The sequence below is a fragment of the Electrophorus electricus genome, chromosome 4, assembly GCF_041902795.1.
Source record: "Electrophorus electricus isolate QZ-2024a chromosome 4, ASM4190279v1, whole genome shotgun sequence".
NCBI lineage: Eukaryota > Metazoa > Chordata > Actinopteri > Gymnotiformes > Gymnotidae > Electrophorus > Electrophorus electricus.
In genome coordinates, this window is record NC_137500.1 from 3427281 (window position 1) to 3448221 (window position 20941).

The 20941-nt window shown below is 40.1% G+C and overlaps 3 protein-coding genes and 1 non-coding gene across 11 annotated transcripts in view; 3 read left to right on the top strand and 1 right to left on the bottom strand.

The window, feature by feature from the left end:
• Window positions 1-460: 460 nt before the first annotated feature.
• Window positions 461-7393, bottom strand: syt8 (synaptotagmin VIII). Of its 3 annotated transcripts, XM_081711827.1 has the most exons (10): window positions 7296-7386; window positions 6851-6964; window positions 5852-6084; window positions 5382-5551; window positions 5210-5305; window positions 4775-4942; window positions 2583-2750; window positions 2055-2172; window positions 1791-1924; window positions 461-1633 (listed from the first exon to the last, which is right to left on the bottom strand). In XM_081711827.1, the coding sequence occupies exons 3-10, from the start codon at window positions 6066-6068 to the stop codon at window positions 1394-1396; spliced, it is 1311 nt and encodes a 436-aa protein (XP_081567953.1). In that variant the 5' UTR covers window positions 6069-6084; window positions 6851-6964; window positions 7296-7386; the 3' UTR covers window positions 461-1393. The 3 variants fall into 3 exon arrangements, with proteins under 3 accessions (XP_081567953.1, XP_081567954.1, XP_026871018.2); XM_081711828.1 differs by lacking the exon at window positions 6851-6964 and having other exon boundaries at window positions 7296-7393; XM_027015217.3 differs by lacking the exon at window positions 7296-7386 and having other exon boundaries at window positions 6851-7250.
• Window positions 5549-11765, top strand: pdcd2l (programmed cell death 2-like). Of its 4 annotated transcripts, XM_081711829.1 has the most exons (8): window positions 5549-5718; window positions 7360-7452; window positions 7916-7944; window positions 9480-9643; window positions 9728-10165; window positions 10538-10651; window positions 11184-11341; window positions 11600-11765. In XM_081711829.1, the coding sequence occupies exons 2-8, from the start codon at window positions 7398-7400 to the stop codon at window positions 11728-11730; spliced, it is 1089 nt and encodes a 362-aa protein (XP_081567955.1). In that variant the 5' UTR covers window positions 5549-5718; window positions 7360-7397; the 3' UTR covers window positions 11731-11765. The 4 variants fall into 4 exon arrangements, with proteins under 4 accessions (XP_081567955.1, XP_026870964.3, XP_026870966.3 ...); XM_027015163.3 differs by lacking the exons at window positions 5549-5718; window positions 7360-7452; window positions 7916-7944 and adding an exon at window positions 8503-8690; XM_027015165.3 differs by lacking the exons at window positions 5549-5718; window positions 7360-7452; window positions 7916-7944 and adding an exon at window positions 8709-9216.
• Window positions 9165-9237, top strand: trnar-acg (transfer RNA arginine (anticodon ACG)). Its single transcript has one exon. It is a non-coding gene; the product is annotated as a tRNA-Arg (tRNA).
• A 2231-nt stretch (window positions 11766-13996) lies between the features above and the next one.
• banp (BTG3 associated nuclear protein) overlaps window positions 13997-20941 on the top strand; it is a 36014-nt gene continuing 29069 nt past the window's right edge. The window contains exons 1-6 of one of the 3 annotated variants that reach the window (XM_027015210.3): window positions 13997-14090; window positions 18973-19054; window positions 19352-19437; window positions 19584-19783; window positions 19952-20056; window positions 20437-20603. In XM_027015210.3, the coding sequence (XP_026871011.1) occupies window positions 18979-19054; window positions 19352-19437; window positions 19584-19783; window positions 19952-20056; window positions 20437-20603 (634 nt within the window). In that variant the 5' untranslated portion in view covers window positions 13997-14090; window positions 18973-18978. The remainder of the gene's footprint in view (window positions 14091-18972; window positions 19055-19351; window positions 19438-19583; window positions 19784-19951; window positions 20057-20436; window positions 20604-20941) is intronic. The other 2 variants (XM_081711832.1, XM_027015209.3) reach the window with 2 other exon arrangements.

A 20941-nucleotide genomic window follows, 5' to 3' on the forward strand; every position in this document is an offset into this window, starting at 1 on the left:
AAAAGTAAAATAAAATGTGCAAAGCAGTATTGATGAACGTTTCCCCTTAATCAATATACCACTGGCCAATCATATTACCAATTTAGGCAATTAACTAAATTCAGGAGATAATTGAAGCCAGTGACTAAGTATTATATGTCCTTCTTTTGACTGCTTATACTGAAGTCAAACAGCCTTCAGCCTTAGACTCTGTGCAGGAGGACATGTTGCTACATGGCTCATCTGAGCCTGTAAACAGCCCAGCTGGGCTCCTGTCAGCTATCCCGTCTCTCTGAGCCAAGACCACCTATCAGTAATGTCACTCTGTGAGGATCACAACTGCGCTGTCTTCACACCAGGACCTGGGGAAGGGTAAAGGTCATGCCTGCTGGTACTACACACTGCCCTTTACAGCTGAGACAACACTGTTTTGTGTGGTCTTTGGATTCCTTCAGAGCAGTTATACGCAGAATCAGCCAGTTTTGGGTGGTCAATAATGGTTAATTAATGGTTACCTAAGATATAATCCAGGACTCTGCCTTATCTATGGCCATAAAACTAGATCTAATGGTTAATATTCTGTATGAAAAGGTGAAAATTTCTATGCAGAAAAATGTACCCATCAACTGGAAAATAAGTCATTTTTATTGTTCTGATGTAAAAAGGGCAATAAAATTACTTTAATACACTATTAAATTAAGAAAGTCTTTATGTATGCTCACTTATGTGTAAGAAAAATGGCAAAGATCTGATGTAACTACATATTTCTCAGTAACACATCTCTGTAGCATGGCATCTGAGCACAGAACACCTGAAATTTAATTAAAGCGGATCAATTAAGCCAGATGTGTGCTGACATTGTGCATACATGGCTTATCTATTATTGTCACCAGAGATATGAGTTTCTGTGTGTGTGTGTGTGTGTGTGTGTGTGTGTGTGTGTGTGTGTGTGTGTGCGTGCGTGGATGGTAGCAGAGAGGGAGAGGTTGTACATGTGAGCAGGATTAGTGATTTTTTTTTTTTTTACCAAAATTACATCATCTATATTTATATAGGTGATAAAACAGTGTAAAATAATATTTGGAATATTCATAGCAAGGTATAAACAATACTATATAAAGTCTAGAACCTGAAGATTATAACACTTGTGCAAATGCTTACATTTCATGTTAATGATGATATTCATGAAATTAAAATATTTCAGGACATATACTAATTTATAAAACAATTTTGAAATTCTAAAAGTCCATCTACTGTGATATCCAACCATATTGGTCCTTTGTTAACATTAGATTTAATTGCTATTGAACATTTAAACTAGGCAACAAATTTCTTCCTTTTGACATATCTAATAAATACATTGCACAATCATAACAAAAAAAGCAATATGGACCAAGATGAAAGACCCGAATCTTCAGAAAGTCATATTGGTGAAAGGAATTCTCAGTGTGCGTTTCAAGGCCAGAGTTGAGTCCACCTGTTCAGCTGAGAGGAGTGTGTGCCACTGGGCTACTGGCCTGCGTGGGGTTGAAAGCATGTCTGCCCAGTGCCGCAGCTGGTTCCCCGAGGCATCACAGCCCAGGAAAATCTTCCCAATGGCATTATTCCTGCTCATTTTGTCATGATCCCACACGGAAATGACCAGCTGTACTCTCTGTACAGACAGGACATATGGTATAGCGCGGTTATAACTACATGTACAGACACAGCAGACTTTTTATATCAAAGAAAATATATCTTATCATGGGAAATATATCTTAAATGAACAAGAAAACAAAATAAATAGTCAATTTAGTCACCATATGATTTACCTGGATTTGATCGAAAGACACTTCAAAAGTAAAGGATTCATTGAAGTAGGGATTCAGAGTTTCCTTCTTCACAGAGGTCTTTTTTTTCTTCCACTTCTTCTTGTCCAGAATTAACTGGACTTTAACATATGGATCTACAGTTTGTTTAATATCATTGAAAAAAGGGTCATATATGTGCGGTAACTTCAAAATCATTAAACTGAATTATGACTATTAAGACTCGGTCAAGTGGCCACGTAGTAAGATAAAAAAGATATAACTAACCAGAAGATCCTCCATCGTCCATTTTCTTTAGGTTCTTAGCCTCTAGGATGACCACAGTGAGCTTACTTGCAGTAGGTACATAACGCAGAGAGAAGCAGATATCCCCCAAATTTTCTTGCTGTGAATGTGTACAATTAGCATTCACTTTGGCTCTGTCATGCTGCCAGTGATCTCAAACAATAAGTTTAACATTAGCCAAGTTATTTTCCCTTCCAACTAATATATTAGGAAAATCTGAAAAAAAAAGTGCTATGCTTAATAACAATTGCTTGTTATATCATTACCATCCATAGGCTAGTGTTTAAATCTGTGAGATTGCAGTAATCCTCACTGGAGGATACGGTATTGCTTTGATGAACTTTGAGCTAATGCTAGAATACTGCTATGTGACACGTGACTGTTGTGTTAAGGGCCTTCTGTAATAATATTATATTTATTCTTTATAACCCCGTGCTAATGGGGAAAAAGGTTAGGCAAATGTAAAGAAGAACAGTAGACGTTGCCTGTCGTGCTGAGCGGCCACTACACCTCATATTTTGAGGGCTCGCTCAAGTCTCGCCACTCCTCAATCACGTGATTCCAGTCCACAGAGGAGAGCTCCAACCTCAGCTCCCCAATCACATCGTGTTTGGAGAACCTGTTGAAGTCGTACACCTGCATCACCAGGGTGGACTCGCTGAGCTCCTTCTGAGGAATCTAAACACACACACACACACGCACTGGCAAAATGATGATGCAGCATATAACAAAAATCTCAGGTCAAATTAAATTGAAACATTCAAGGATTTAAAGGTGCATTAGTTAATGTTCGCCCTTTCCTTACTAATTCAAATTAATTGTGAAATATATAGAGTATAATGAAAATAATTATTATAGCAGGTGCCTTTGAAAACTCGCTTGAAAAACAGCTTTCCAGAAGTTATATTGCTTTGTGTTTCACACTGACGTCCTGTCCGTCACTTTACGAGACACTCAGTGACCCATACATCAAAATTAGTGTGTTTGGCTTGGAAACATGGCAGAATACAAACTATTTGTTTTTCATTAGCGGAATTCTAACTGTTAAATGTTTCTAATTTTAATATCAAGTAGCTACATTTACTAGTGGGCAACACCACATATCAGGGTAAATGCTAGCACCAGCATGCCCCCCAGACATGGGAGTTTTATCTGGTCAAACGTCAGTGCTATACCAAGAATAATTGTACATGGGAAACATTAGTTCACATAATGGTATGTCATAGCAATTTGACAATTAGAATAATTCAGTTCTTTGCCGAGGGAGAGAAGCATTGTAGTACTATACTGAAGCTTATCTTTTATATACGCTTCTGACTACAAGCCTCCCACCTGAGATAATAGCAAGCTACAATGCGGTTCACTTTTGCTAACAACTGGTTAAAGCTGCAGTAGGTAACCTGTATAACACAACTTTTTGTCATATTTGCTATCACATCTTGACACAGAGCTATGTGCATGGCTCTGTCCTGACAGCAGTAGCTACATTAGATAGATAATCCGTGAAAATCTATACAAAATCTATAGCAATCTATTACCATCGGCAAGAATCCACCGCTCCGAATCAAAACAACCAATCAGAGCTGAGGGGAGGATCTGACGGATTGTCAATCACTGCTCGTGCACGTGCATGCTGTCACTCGGTCAGGAGCTTTAACAATAGCCGCAAAAGGCATCAATGAAATAGTGCCCATGTGTCGTTAGGTTTACACGACTAAGACAAGCAAAAAAAGGCAAGTTAAAAGTAAGACAGTCCAAACCCAAAACAAATATAAACTTAACAGCTAATTAGCCCTGCTTGATTTATTTTAGATTTTTGAAAATAAATAAATAAATAAATAAATATAACCCACAAACCCAGAATAAAGATTGCAGTAACAATCAGTAGCGCATTTCTCATTTTACTGTGATATAGGTTAGCAGTCAAGATAACACAGTGTATGTCATATGCTAAAACTGGTTAGCCTTGTTTTAACTGAAAATTGCTGAAAACGTTTTTGTGAAGGGTCCATGTAGTCGGATCAGTCCGGCGTTTGTCTTGATATTTATGTGTGACTGTGGTCTCACAGCTATGGTAGATTAAATGTTCTCATAAGTTTACTTCTTCATTATTACCATTCATGTTTCTGTCACCAAGCAAGCGACTATGTTCCGATATAGCTGTGCTAGTTCTCTTATCGAATAGCTTTGGATGTAGACTACTTTTCATTTCTTAAACGTTTACTTCTGCGTTCATGGCAGGCTCCTCTGCGGGCCAGGCCTTTGACTGCTGGGCTGGGGTGTGGCTTGGAGGGAGGGGGACAGAGCCGGAAGTGTGCTCATTCGAATCTTCAAACTATTTCCACCCTCTCCTCAGCTCTACAGACTGCAGCTTTAAATAACAAAGTATTATTAACAGCTTACGTCAGAGCTTGAAGGTGAAGTCATGACAACTTTGGTAACGCTATAAAACTGTAATTGTACTATGCTGGACACCGTACATCTTAGAGGCGTGCTTCGTGTTCATGGGCAGGATTAAAGGACGGATCCAAGAGTAACAAAAGTTGTGTGTGCCTACATATCCACTAGAGGTTGTGTTTCTTGAATGTTGACTAATATCAAACTTGTAAAATATCAAACTGGAAATAATAATATAATATATTAAAGCATAATGCAGTTTTGCTTGCCAGGATGTCATGAGTTGAATGACATCATCAACTTACCCGATATTTAAATTGCTCATTGAACACTGGATTCAGGGTTTTTCTGAACACTTTGGTCTCAAAGGTTTTGGACTTGTTGGGGAGGATGTAAACTTTGACATAAGGATCTGATGTTCCTGTGCTGTCCATAACCTTTAACTCTGCAGCCTCCTTCACTCCAACACTCATCTAAAAGAAGGTACAGTCACAGCACTCAGATGCAGTAAAGGTGTATCACTGATAAATTGCCAATTATTAGATACAGGTTGAAATTTGCACTGACTATCAAGAACCTCATAAGGGACAAGTGTGTCTGAACAAGAATAAATTAATTCAACAATATTCGTCAAGTAAACTTTGATCATTCGTATGTAGGCTGGGCCCGACAAGTCATACTTTCACAGTTCTAGGTTAAAATGAAGCATATTCATTCATAAATAAGTGGATTTAGGGAACCTCTGAGCATGTTGCATTGTACTCCAGGGAGTAGAGCATCTTTCCTCTTCTCTGACCAACTGATCCATACTCCGCATCCTCTGCCTCAGGTTGCACCTGTCAATCAAAGCAGCCATCCAGTCAGTGAAGTCCACAGCTCTAAACTGGCCAGTGTGCGTTTGCACTCTCCCACCAGTGCTGTGGTAGTAGTCCCGTTAATCCCCTTCAGGCTGATCTTCTGATGTGGACTCTTTTTCTTCTTCTTCTTCCCTTTCCAACAGCACTTCACACAGCAGCACAGCACACAGATGACAAGCACCAGGAGGACAAGGGCGATGATAGCATAGATAGCCCATCTTGGCACTGCGGGAAGGAGTTAAAAAGACAAGTCTGCCCCCAATCCTGTACAAACAAAACAGCAAGGCTGGCGTAGCGGTAGCCAGCACTATGACACGCATCCGGAGCATTGGGCAAGAGCGCAGCCAGCAGGATTAAAGGGAGATATACTTGTAACAAGTGAAAAGTGAGAGGTAAGAAATGTGCACTGGTGGTGGAATTGGATATGCCGGATGGAACAGGTGCCTCGGCAATTCTCCATCCTGGGAGAGCGAGTAAGGAAGGAGAGCTGGGGCACTGGAGGGACGTCTGCTGGGGAATACTCACATGGGATCTTGTTCAGTAGAGAAGATAGAAACCCAGGGGGCGCAGTGGTGGAGTTGCTAGTGGCTCTGACTGGGAGTGAAGTCGGAGCAATGGTGGCTGATGTCGCAATTATAAAGCTTGAAGCCATGCTAATGGAAGTTAGGTTTGCAATGGTTGGAGAATCACTGCTTGTGCCATTTAATGTAGAAGTGGAAGCCTTGGTACTTCTGGTGGCCATGGTGGTCGGAGGCTCACTGTGAATACACAGATAGAAGGCATGCAGTGGATTCTTCAGCTGCTGGAATAAATGTTGCTCAATATTGCTCGCTGTTGGTGAGAATGGTAACTGCATGTCTTTGAATAAATACAAGCTTCCTTGAATTCCTTTGAAGCAGTACTTTCAAATATTGAATGAAATATAAAATCTATGTAATATAATTTACTGGAAGGAAGAAAGAAACTCATGCTTTCCCACTCCCCAAACTAACCAAACACACATAAATATTTTACAATAACCTGCTTTAACAAAGCCAACATTTAGCCACCACCATAGCTAAACAGCTGCAAGGAATGTTGACAACTGGAGCAACAATCCATTAAACTGGGTGTGCTTCAAAGAGCAGAGATAACATTCTTTTCATATGAAACAAAGCCTTACTAAATTGAGCAACACTATGGTGACAGGGTATGAACACTCACTGTAAATAATGCACATTTACACATGAACAGCAAAGAAACATCAAACTTAGTGTATACTGTTAGGCAGAAGATAGTACATACTATTAAGCAGTAGACAGTACATATTATCAGGCAGTAGATAGATATATGTTTCTTGTGCCATTTCATATCAGAATAAGTGTGGTCTAACAAACTAAAGCCTACAGTTTTAACAGCCCCTCAGATCACTGGTGTTCTACCACAGCAAAAAATACCAGACAAACAACGATGAAGCCTACAAAGCAGTTATGGAAATTAAAAACACAATAAAGCGACATTGGTACTTAATATTCCAACACTCACTGCTGCAGAATCTCAGCAACTGTAGCTGTGATCTTTAGTTGTGATGATCACCCCCACATTAAAAGACTGTGATGTTTATTATTGTGTTCCATGGAATTTACACTTCCACAACAGCTAATGGAGAAAGGAAGGAAGTGACTTCTAATGGCAAATGCCTAGCCACTCAAAGAAGAAGAAGAAGCTTTTTTGCTCAGAGCTGGGAGCATTTTCCTTAGGTTTCTTGCAATAGCATATTCCAGTGTAACTTTAGGATATGCAAAATAGCCTTGATTTTGTTTACTCTTGGAAAAATATTTTAACCATTTATAAATTGATAATATATGCTACTGGTAATACAATCAATAATTTTAATGCCATAAAACTGACTAGTATTTTATAGTAAAGTTTTGTTGTTGTTGTTTTTTTCAGAAGACATGTCATAATAAAATAAAGACACAAAACATACCTTTTAAGTAGATCTATATTTCCTTTTTCATTTCTTTGATTCCATTGGGGACACAATTATCAAGCAAGCCATGGAGTTAGTGCTCGTCTGAATGTGCCTAACATGGAGCTACCTGCCACACCTCATCTGCACACAGTGTGTGCCCAAAGGAACAGAGGTAGGCCAAAGTATGTATGATGTGTTGAATCTTTTAGGGAAGAAAAAAGCAGCACAGATAAGATGACAAATAATGTAGCTAGAAACATTCACACTTAGGAAGAAGTGTGAAGCTAAAATAGATAGGTCAGAATAATGTAGCCTTCAACCTAAGAATAATATCCGAAACATCACTTTGTCAGCACATCAATGTGTTGAAAAGAAACATATATGTATTTGCATTTGAGGTGGAAATAATGACAGAAACCAGTTCTGTGTAAATATTGTACATTAGGAATGACGCCATATAACTCTTAGCTTTCTGGGCCTTGATCTGACTCAGACTAAAAGTGTATAAACAATTAAATTATTAAGCAATCATTTGAAGAACAAAGGTTGCAGTGTTCAACAAAATATTTTGATTCAGGACACAACAATTTCTCAAAACTGATCTGCAATTTTTTTATTTTTTTTTTTATGTTCAGCTTTAAATGGCAGGACCAGTGAGGTCATGGTAAGAATCATTATCTCATTCTTGCTGGGGTTGAGCTTCAAGCAAGACTACATCTTTTATAAGATATACTTTTGTGTAATTCTCCTGGGCCTGTACGTGAAGACACCTTGCTCCATCCTGTTGCTGATCATTTTTTGATGCTATATCGTTTGCAACATTTGCTGCGCTTCAATTACTGTTTTTTTCATTAGATTATGAATCGACTTTATGGGTACTACCTAAAGAAGTGTCAGGAGCATCCATTTGTTAGTGTGTTTAACTATACGTGTTATCTGGAAGCTCCTGGAGAACAAGGTGCCAGTAGCAACGTTCGGGTTCGAATCCCAGACAGTGCGCACACTGTCACATTCTATTCCCTTTAGCTAGCTAGTTACATATCACGTTTAGCGTGTTAAGCTCATATGAGAGAGAAACTTTCTATTTATCTTCATTAGTACGTGGAAACAATATTGCTAAATAGCTAATGAATTATAATACTAATAACTACCTAGCCATTTATGCTAGCCATACCAGTCACTCTGTGTAACAGCGTCCAGCAAACACTTGAAAATAAAATAAAATAATGAAATTAAATGATCAGCCATGCACTTATGGCTGGTAACACGTGGATCCAACATTAGCCGTCTAGCTCAGTTCGCATGCAAGCAGCAATGCCAGAGTCAGCGCTCATAGGAATGTGCGATGGCCCTATCGGTGGGAGGAAAGGGGACACATTTTATTACACAAATAAAGTTGGAGGCAATCCGGTAAGGAAGAAGTCGTACTTAGTGTCACTAAATCAGCTAGGTTAGCTAAGGCAAGCTGTTTGTCTTGTCGGAACATTACCAGCTGAATTTGCTAGCTCGCATGTAGCATCATTTTTTCCATTTTATTTATGGGTTTAGCTAGCTAGCTAAATTGTATTATTCGTACGAAGTTTATCTTGGTATCGAAAATGACACTTTAATCGTGTTAGCCTGATACAAGTTATTACAAACCTGGCTACCCAGCTTAGCCAGTTAGCTAGCTAGCTGGTTTACTAGTCTCAAGCTAGCTAGCTAGCTAGGCAGGTGGGTAGCTAACTTGGCTTGCCTACCAACAGCTAGCAACTAAACGAAAAACATTTAATCAAGCCAGGCTGTCCAAACAGTTAGTTAGCTGGCTAGTAATACATCGTTGTTTTCTGTGGTGATTATAATTTCTTTGACCACTTAAAAATGTCACTTGGTAAATATATACATGGGCCAGTGGCGCAATGGATAACGCGTCTGACTACGGATCAGAAGATTCTAGGTTCGACTCCTGGCTGGCTCGAATGTTTTTATTTTTAATGTAATATAAATATAAATAGTATACATATAGTTCTGAAAATATGTTAGTACGGTATGCGCGTGATAGCAATATGTAAAACAAGAATGCTACAAAGTAAGTTAAGTATATTTGTTTGAGTATTTTCACGGCGCTACAGTTAGTGACAAAATGGTGTTAACAGAGACAGTACTGTTTTCAGATTTTTTTCTTCTTCTTCTTCATATGTATACTTTTTATTTTTGTAGGACCTGGTTCCTGGCATACATGATCAGTGTAATCAATGCATTCTGTGTGATGGGACGCTCAGCCATGTTGTTCAAATCTACTGCCCTCTTGGGGAATCTCCATATCACCGCACCATGAATGTATTTGCATGCGTTAATCCACAATGTTATGGCAAACCAGAGAGGTAAGCAACCACGTGCAAATGAACTGACACATCAGTAAATATTACACTGTTTGATTTATTCTGTTTGGTTTCTCCTGTGCCTAGCTGGAAGGCGCTGCGCTCACAGTGTTCGGAGTCTGACGTGAAACAGCTATTAGAGCGTCAGCACGTCAGTAATCTGCAGGTTAAGCAAGTCCCAATGTCCACTACGGAATGGTGTGATGAAGCTGACGACTGGGGGATGGAGCCCGAGAACGACAAACCTCAGAGCTGTGCACGGACTCCGGCAGCTGCATCCCAGCCAGTGGCAGACACTGCTCAGGCTGCACTGGATGCCAGTGACAGACTTGTGGGCCTTTGTATAAGTGGCCCAGGGGGCAAGGAAGCCACGGTAGCGTCCACAGCGGTGCCTGCCTTTCAGCCCTTCTACATCAGTGTGATGGAGGAGACGGACCTCGTGGCGTGTAAGGACTTGGAGCACGCTAACAGACTGCTTAAGGAGTATGAGGCGAGAGAGGGAGTGGCTGTCAGAGGCAATGGGAGGTGGGGACAGTCTTGAACTTAACGATCTGCGTATATTTAGGTTTTGTATACAGTTAGGGATGAGTGATTATATCATAATTGTACACAGACAAAGTTAATATGAAATACTGAGTAAATACTTAAACAATAGAGAATGAATATCAACTCTTGCATGATGGTCTGTAGAATGATTTCTTAAAATATGTCAATATTTTAAATATGCATACAAAAATGTGCTGAATATTCATGAATGCTAAACTGGTTTGATGCATAATATTGTTGTGTAGACAAATTAGTTTTATAATGTCGTGTTGTACCAGTATACATTATTAATTCCTAAAAAAGGAGAGGTCATTCAGTATCTTGGACATGACCTTCTGAAATTATGTTTAGTTCTGAAGCTGAAGGAGTTCACGAGAAGTATGAAAAGGCGGAAGCCAAACATGGAGATGCAGTCTTCTCCAGTTTCATGAAAAGAATCTCCCTCTGTCCACAACAGGTGCTTCGGTAAGTTGGCTACACAGGCCTCATATATCATATTTTTAATAAAAATGAAACTTGTATGTTCAGCTTTTATGTTTGTGGCAACTTGAGAAGACTTGATATAGTACAGCCGAGCTAATGTCCTGTATATGAGTTGGATCACCAGATCATACATAGTCTTATAACTCTGACTCTTACCAATTTTGTGTGTATGTAGTTTCAGATGTGCACGTAAAGGATACAAACCAACCTTTTTATATATAAACAACACCTGAAAATCCGAACTACATCAGATACAACTATCTCACCAGACATTATGAAGTCTGTAATAGTTTTTTTGTTGTTGTTTTCTTTTGTATGTTTAACATTTGTAGCATTATTGCAATTAAAGAAAACCTAATGAGTGTCGAGAGCAGTGAAGGACCGTATTCAGTTGAGGAATTGATGCTGAGGAATTTGGATAACACACAACACAGCATCGTTTTTAAAAATTTTCTTTCACTAATAATTTACTACTGTATATGTTATGTTTTGGTTGTATGTGTCATTTTTGCAGATACAGTTGGAGTGGGTCACCGTTATTCTTAACGGAGCCTCCTTCAAACATAACTCAGGTAGTGCCAGCCTGTGCACACTGTGGCAGTCCTAGAGTGTTTGAATTTCAGCTCATGCCAGCACTGGTCAGCTTACTCCATAATACAGACCCAAGCTCAGGTTTGTCTGTTTCAGATTATGGTATTTATTTTTCACCTTTCTTAAAAAAATGTTCATGCTGGCAACCACAATAGGTTTTTCCTAGCAGACGTGATGAGGGTTTAGTTGTACTTAACTTTGGTAACCCCTTCTCAGAACTGTTAGAAATTAAAATACAAAACAAAAATATTAAATATTAAAAATTAAAACTATTAAATATTAAAAATATGAAATACCACAGAAAAGTATACATATTTGCCATATTTGACCCTTCTCCAGAGCTTGTGTTGGAGTTTGGTACAGTTTTGGTCTACACCTGCAGAGAAAGTTGCTGGATGTCTGGATCCAATGTTCCTGTTGAGGAATTTCTCTTTGTGCAAGCTGATCCTGATCAAAAGCTGTTTAAATAATAATTTAAACAACAATAAAGAGTAAATTAGTATAACATGGTTCTCCTTTGTTCTTTTTTATCATCACAATAACCAAATTTTAGTGTATATACTGTAAATGTCACATACTTCACAAAGTTAATTAAGCAATGCTGCCAATTACAAGCTGCACACAAATTTACATTTATATTTACAGGATTTAGCTGACGCTTTTATCCAGAGTGATTTAGAATTATGAATGAATGCAACTTGAGCAATTGAGGGTTAAGGGGCTTTCTCAGGGGCCAAACAGTGGCAACTCGGCATTGGTGGGACTTGAACTTCTGATTACTAGTCAAATAACCCTCAAATATTAATATATGCACTGTTTTTTGAGTGTCTATTCATTTGTTCAAACTCATCTCGCACCTTAAGACGTCACACTTCATATGGAACACAAACTCATTCTCAAACTACTGAAGTATTCCGTGTTTACCCTTATTCTTAATTCATGTATGCTTTTTTGAACATTTCAGAAAAAAATTCATAGGTTATGTTTGATATTTAAAATTTCTATGTTTGCTTTATCTTTGACCTACATAATTTCCTCTTGGTTTGTGTCTTGTTTGTGTTGATTCGGCTCATAAATGTTGCAGGGCAGTTGATTCTTTGGACTGGCAGGAAAATGGGGAGTGAAGGAATAGTGTCCTCTCCTCTCCAAGTGTCCGAGCTGGAATTGCGCCCGAGCACAGCACCTAACCCAAGGCTGAGGTGGCCGCCCATTGCCCTGGGTGTATGTGTGTTCACTACTATAGACTCAGACCCATTTCCCCATGGGGATTAGTAAAGTACATTATCTTCTTTTCAAGACTGCAAATATATGGAAAACGTTAATTATGCAATTGTTCCAACATATCTGGATTGTTGGAATAAATAAATATCTTGCCTTCAGTTAGTCCCAAATACAACTGCGAGCAGCTTTTGGGTACAAGGAAGGAGACCACAACGCCCCAGTTCTAGCTTTTTTCCACCTTCCTGTTTTGATAGGATGCGTTTTAAGGTTCTTTTGTTTCTAAAGCTCTCATTGGGATAGACCCTGCATACATAACTGGCTTGCTTCACCTTTACATGGTATCTAAGTCTCCAGGATCTTCAGTTTAGCTACTTCTTGCTGTTCCTTGGTTTCGTTTAAAGCTGGAGGGGGAGCATATTTTTGGACCTGCAGCAAAACTGGAACAGCCTCCCTCTACTAATTAAAAGTTCCTCACCCGCTAACATTTTTTATACTTAAAAAGTATTTTATTTTTGAAATGTCATCATTACTCATTCTATACATTATTATTATTATTATTATTATTATTATTATTAGTAGTAGTAGTAGTAGTAGTAGTAGTAGTAGTGTAGTAGTAATAATATAATAGTAGTAGTAATATAATATAATAGTAGTAGTAGTAATATAGTATAGTAGTAGTAGTAGTAGTATAGTAGTAGTAATAGTATAGCAGTAGTCGTAGTTATATAGTAATGTTGTAATACTAGTAGTATAGTAATAGTAAAGTAGTAATATGGTGGTAATAGTAGTAATATAGTAGTAGTGTGGTAGTAGTAATATAACAGTAATAGTAGTAATGTATGGTAGTAGTAGTAATATAGTAATAGTAATATAGCAGTAATAGTAATAATATAGTAGTATAGTAGTAATAGTAGTAGTAGTAGTAATGTAGTAGTAGTAGTGTAGTAATATAGCAGTAATAGTAGTAGTAGTAGTATAGTAGTAATAATATTGCTTATGATTAATTATCTAGTTTACTTTCTTTCTTACTTTCTTTATGGTTCTTATTTTTATTGCCTTCATATGTCAATATTATTTATGTACCGAATATTGGTCAACTGCAGTTGTATCAATTCAAATTAGTTCAGGAGAAACTTAATAAAATTTATTTTTTTATCTTTAGAGGGGAGTTGTGGTGTAACTACTGAATACATTTCACATTCATTCACTGGGTTTAAATCAAGCCAAAGGTCACCTTAATATGTCAGTAACAGCTATAGAAACGTATAGTTGTGACTAATTGCAAAGGCAGAATCCAGTTAAACCATGAGCGAGGTATTGAGTAGTTCGCATGGCTTTCCCAAGTGAACCGTTGCTTTTCCACTGTAAATGGTGAGGTTACTGTAAAAGTTAATTAAAATGAAAAGTTGAATAAACATGATGCTATTGCACAGACACTTGTGAAAGTTGATAGGAAATGCTGCAATACCGACCACCGCCTGACCGCGGTGGGGAGGTGCAGTTGAGCGCACAGAGGAAAAGCCGGACTCAAGCGCAAGCTCTTCTCTCGCGAGGAAGGACGCCATTATCGCCATCCCTACAAACAACACGAGAATTCATCATTCACACGGTAATATAACCCCATCCCAGCACGACACACACCTCAGCGCCACGGACGCCTTCGCGTTGCCCGCAAACCTAACTATTTTCATTAAAGCAAACGTTCGTCGTCGCTGCTCGCCGTGCCCGTGCCCGTTAACGGGAGAGCTGGCAGGCCCGGAGCCGTTTGCTCGCCTTTCGCGACAGTTGCGTAGTGACGGAGGTTAGCGGGCGGCTAGGCGGCTGCAGCTAGCGCGGTTAGCGGGGCATAGACGGCGGGGGACTCGCCTTCGGGACTGTGCGGTTGTGGAAACCGTATTTTGGGGGCTTGCAGTGTAAACGGAAAGCTCGCCAGCCTACTCTGACGCGGGTTTGAGAGGAGAGTGCTGCGGCTCGTTTAGCTGGTTAGCCAACTTGGCGAAGTTAGCTTCGTCGTGAGGTGAGCTAGCTGAGCTGACTAGCTCGTTCTCCCGCGGCGGCAACAAAATGCCTCTCACGTCACCGCGGCTGCGTGTAGCTCAGGTAGCTAAGATATGTCATTCAGCTACACACACACTGGAGCAGCTAAGATAGCTGGCTACTATCGCTGGATATCCTTCCTCTCGACAGCAAGTTGTTTACTGTCCTTGTGTATGGACGACATGCAAGAATAACTTAAATGAATTATCTAAATAAAATAGTTAATTTGTGTTTTTTATATCACACCAGATTAGTGGCCGTTGCATATTTACCTGCAAACTCGTGTAGTAGGATCCTTGTCCTCGCTGTAAGAATAGACATATTCTAGCGTTACACTACTGTCATCCAGAGTATTACCCCATAATTTCAATAAAATGGAATATATACAGTAAGAAATATAAATAGAAATATAAGATGTCATCCAGCTATTACAGAAGACTAATTGGGCATTCAAATTAAAATAAATTGCATTGGTCAAAAAGTTTGCCGTTGCCTCCCCCCCGCCCCCAACTATGGTCCAAGAAGTCTGTCACGCATAGCAACTAAAAATAAGACCTCGCTAGCTTCCGCACCCCACAACAGACCATTACCCACCTCTCTTATCCATAACAGACCGCACAACAGACCATTACACATCTCTCTATGCCATGACAAACCCCACAACAGACCATTGCACATTTCTGTAAGTCATAACAGACCAGACAACAGACCATTACACACTTGTCTAATCCATAACGGACCATTATGCAGTTCTCTAAGCCATAACGGACCTCCGAACAGACCATTACACACTTCTCTAAGCCGTAACAGACCACACAACAGACGGTTACACACTTCTCTTGGCCAAAACAGACCACGCAAAAGACCATTACACACTTCTCTAAGCCACAACAGACCCCACAACAGACCATTAGACACTTCTCTAAGCCATAACCGACCCCACAGCAGACCATTACACACTTCCATAAGCCATGAGACCCCGCAATAGACCATTACACACTTCTCTAAGCCATAACAGACCACGCAACAGACCATTACACAGTTTTCTTGCCAAAATAGATCACACAACAGACCATTTTACAGTCTTCTAAGCCATAACTGACCCCACAACAGACCATTACACACTTCTCTAAGCCATAACCGACCCCATAACAGACTATTACCTCTCTAAGCCATTACAGACCCCACAGCAGACCATTACACACTTCTCTAAACCATAACAGGCCCCTCAACAGACCATTACCTCTCTAAGCCATAGCAGACCCCTCAACAGACCATTACTTCTCTAATCCATAACAGACCACGCAACATACCATTACATACTTTTCTTGCCATAATAGACCACACAACAGACCATTACACACTTCTCTTAGCCAAATAATAGACCTCAAAACAGACCGTTACACACTTCTCTTAACCATAACCGGCCCTATAACAGACCATTACCTCTCTAAGCCATAACAAACCCAACAACAGACCATTACACACTTCTCTAAGCCATCATAGACCACACAACAGACCATTACACACTTCTCTAATCCATAACAGACCATACACACTTTTCTTGCCATAATAGACCACACAACAGACCATTACACACTTCTCTGTGCCATAACAGACCCCACAACAGACCATCACACACTTCTCTAAGCCATAACAGACCCCTCAACAGACCATTACTTCTGCAAGCCATAACAAACCTCACAACAGACCATTACACACTTCTTAGCCATAACTGACCCTATAACAGACCATCACACACTTCTCTAAGCCATAAGAGACCACACAACAGACCATTACACACTTCTCTGAGCCAAATAATAGACCTCACAACAGACCATTACACACTTCTCTTAGCCATAACAGACCCCACAACAGACTATTAGTTCTCTAAGCCATAAGCGACCCCGAACAGACCATTACACACTTCTCTAAGCCATTACAGACCCCACAACAGACCATTACAAACTTGTCTAAGCCCTAATAGACCCCACAAAAGACCATTACTTCTCTAAGCCATAACAGACCCCACAACATACCATCACACACTTCCATAAACCATAAGAGACCCCGCAGTAGACCATTACACACTTCTCTAAGCCATAGTAGACCTCACAACAGACCATTACACACTTCTCTAAGCCATAACAGACCCCACAACAGACTATTACTTCTCTAAGCCATGAGACCCCTGAACAGACCATTACAAACTTCTCTAAGCGCTAATAGACCCCACAACAGACCATTATTTCTCTAAGCCATAACAGACCCCACAACAGACCATTACACACTTCTCTAAGCCATAGTAGACCTCACAACAGACCATTACACACTTCTCTAAGCCATAACAGACCCCACAACAGACTATTACTTCTCTAAGCCATAAGAGACCCCTGAACAGACTATTACATACTTCTCTAAGCCATTACAGACCCCACAGTAGACCATTACACACTTCTCTAAGCTATAACAGACCCCACAACAGACCATTACAAACTTCTCTAAGCCCTAATAGACCCCACAACAGACCATTACTTCTCTAAGCCATGACAAACCCCACAACAGACCATTACACACTTCTCTAAGCCATAACCGGCCCTATAACAGACCATTACCTCTCTAAGCCATAAAAGACCCAACAAGAGTCCATTACACACTTCTCTAAGCCATCATAGACCACACAACAGACCATTACACACTTCTATAAGCCTTAAGAGACCCCACAATAGACCATTACACACTTCTCTAAGCCATAACAGACCCCACCACAGACCAATACACACTTCTCTAAGCCATCATAGACCACACAACAGACCATTACAAACTTCTTAGCCATAACCGACCCTATAACAGACCATCACACACTTCTCTAAGCCATAACAGACCCCTCGACAGACCATTACTTCTGCAAGCCATAACAGACCCCACAATAGACCATTACACACTTCTCTTAGCCAAATATTAGACCTCACAACAGACCATACACACTTTTCTTGCCATAATAGACCACACAACAGACCATTACACACTTCTCTGTGCCATAACAGACCCCACAACAGACCATTACTTCTGCAAGTCATAACAGACCCCTCAACAGACCATTACTTCTCTAAGCCATAGCAGACCACGCAACATACCATTACACACTTTTCTTGCCATAATAGACCACACAACAGACCATTACACACTTCTCTAAGCCATAAGAAACCTCACAACAGACCATTACACACTTCTCTTAGCCATAACCGACCCTGTAACAGACCATTACACACTTCTCTAAGCCATAACAGACCACGCAAAAGACCATTACACACTTCTCTAAGCCATAAGAGACCCCACCACAGACCAATACACACTTCTCTAAGCCCTAATAGACCCCACAACAGACCATTACTTATCTAAGCCATGACAGACCCCACAACAGACCATTACACACTTCTATAAGCCTTAAGAGACCCCACAATAGACCATTACACACTTCTCTAAGCCATTACAGACCCCACAACAGACCATTACAAACTCCTCTAAGCCCTAATAGACCCCACAACAGACCATTACTTCTCTAAGCCATGACAGACCCCGCAATAGACAATTACACACTTCTCTAAGCCAAAACAGACCCCACAACAGACTATTACTTCTCTAAGCCATAACAGACCCCCAATCAGACCATTACACACTTCTCTAAGCCATAACAGACCACACAACAGACCATTACACACTTCTGTTAGCCATAACAGACCACGCAAAAGACCTTTACACTTGTCTAAGACATAACAGACCACACAACACTTCTCTAAGCCATTGGAGAACCCAAAACACACCATTACACACTTCTCTAAGTCATAATAGACCCCTCAACTGACCATTACTTCTCTAATCCATAACAGACCTCACAACAGACCATTATACACTTCTCTTAGCTATAACCGACCCCATAACAGACCATTACACACTTGCCATAACAGACCACACAGCAGACCATTACACACTTCTGCAAGCCATAACTGACCCCATAATAGACCATTACACACTTCTGCAAGCCATAACAGTCCACACAACAGACCATTACACACTTCTCTTAGCCATAACTGACCCCAAACCAGACCATTGCACACTTCTCTAAGCCATAACAGACCCCACAACAGACTATTACACACTGCTCTAAGCCATCATGCATGTTGAGTTTGTAGATTTACTTGCACCAACTGCATATTTGTGTATGTATGTATCAAATAATTTAATTACACGTTTAATATTTTCTTGTCACACCTACACCTTGGTAGTAGGATAATAAAATGTAAATAGTGAAGTAAGGTTGGGACGGTCGCTGTGTAGGCAATTACACTGTGGTGCAACATTTCAGTATAATTACTGCAGTTTGCAAGTTTAATGTTAATACATAATGATAAAGTGAAAAACATAATATAACATGTCATGTCCCTGCTTCTCAGACTTGAATGATGTCAGAGCAGGATCTGGTGGAGATAGTTCAGATAGCTGTGGGAGACCTGAATCATGAAGACCATGACGCAGGTAAGAGCATCTCTGGGCTTTACCAACATCTCTAGAAACTGTCCACATCATTAGTGAATGTGCATATATATATATATATATATATATATATATATATATATATATATATATATATATATATATATATATATAAATTGTATGTATGTATCGGTGTATAATATGCATTCACTAAAATTCACTAAATGATGATACTCAATGTATATATTCTTTAACTTTTTTTAATGCTCCAGAAGTGGTAAACACCTGATTTTTTTTTTTTTTGGGCCTTTTGTACATTTGTGTTTGGGATTGGTGCAGACACACTGGAGAACCATGAGGAGGGAGAGAAGCCCGAGAGGAAGCGTGCAAGGTTGGACAGCAGCAATCAGGACACGACCCTCAAAGTAAGAACAAGTTTATCACTTTAATGCTAAACTTATAGTGCACCTACTTAAACTGTAGGGGAGTTAAAGTTTGAAGTGAGGCTTAAGTGCTGCCAGCACTGATCATTATCATGCATAGTTATCTGTTTGGCACTGTCTCTCTCTAGTCGATGTTGGTGTCCATCAGCCAGGCCATCTGCCAGAGGCTGGACAACATGGAGTCCAAACTCCAGGTGCTGGAGGCCACATGTCGAGCCCTGGAGGAGAAACTCGACACGGTAATGGGGAAAAGCCCGGGGCCCATACAGGTCCCTATGGTGGCTGGATCCCCTTTCGGTGCCACACAGACCTGTGACAAAGTTCGCTGGTGAGTGGAACAACAATAGGCCTTGTAAGGCCGGTCATTTCTTATGCATGTCCTCTGATGCTTCACTTAGCCACGTTCTTCAGCTCCTTTTAGCCAATCAGAGCTAAACTTGGACACCAAGTAACTGAATCACCAACTAACTAATTGTTGGTTGTTGCATGTTCTCAGTGTGGTGCCCCAGACCAATGTGGTAGTGAGTGGCGAGCGATCGAAGACAGGCCAGGAAGAACCTCTGCCCCGCGCAACAGAATCTCTGGAGAACCTACTTAGCAAGTGAGCAGTTCACATGTCTAGTTCTGCAGATGGTTTCAGTCAAACAGTAATCTCCACCATTAATGAAATCTTAATGAAATCTTCTGCGTGAACCATTCCATAATGGGCAGTTGGATAGTTGTAATTATTTTACTTTGTAACTATAACCATACAGGATAGACATACTTTTCAAGCCTGATTACAAGCATTAAAACTAATGCATTAGTTTACATTTTATGGTTTCATGTTCTAATTTTTTTTGCGATAAAATATGTGTTTCTAACATGCCAATGTATCTAGAGCAAGAATGTTTTTCATGTATAAATTCTATTTAGGTTTTGGGACCAGAATGCGCTATGTAAAATGACTGAGATATTAAAAATAGACTGTTTGGCTGCTAGTACGGTTGGGAGGGGGAGACAGAAAACCATCGTACTGAAGGTCCCGGGTCCAGAGGAGAGCCAGGACGACCATGATAGTGGTTCAGAGGCCAGCGACTCCGTGTCCAACAGCGGCCAGGCCTCGGTGCAGAACAACAACGTCACACTCATTACCCTCAACTCAGAAGGTGAGTGGAGGCTGCACTGAACACTCGTCGTCTCTACTCGATCAGATTCATGTGTTGAGACACACAGCTGGCAGTAGGATTGTTTGCTAAAATGACTGCCGAGCATATGAATGTGGTCCAAGATGGTATCAAAATAAGAAGTGGAATGCATGGAAAATAGTTACATAAATATGTGTGACGTGTGGTATTTGTTGACAAAATAATGAAAAGCAATCATAAGGAGAACATTTGCTCATTGTTTCACCTCCAAATGAGTTTAAATTGCTGAACCATCTGCCCCAGACAGCATGGATGACGGAGAAAGAGGGTTTGCTTTGTGTGCTGGTTGGAAGGCAGTT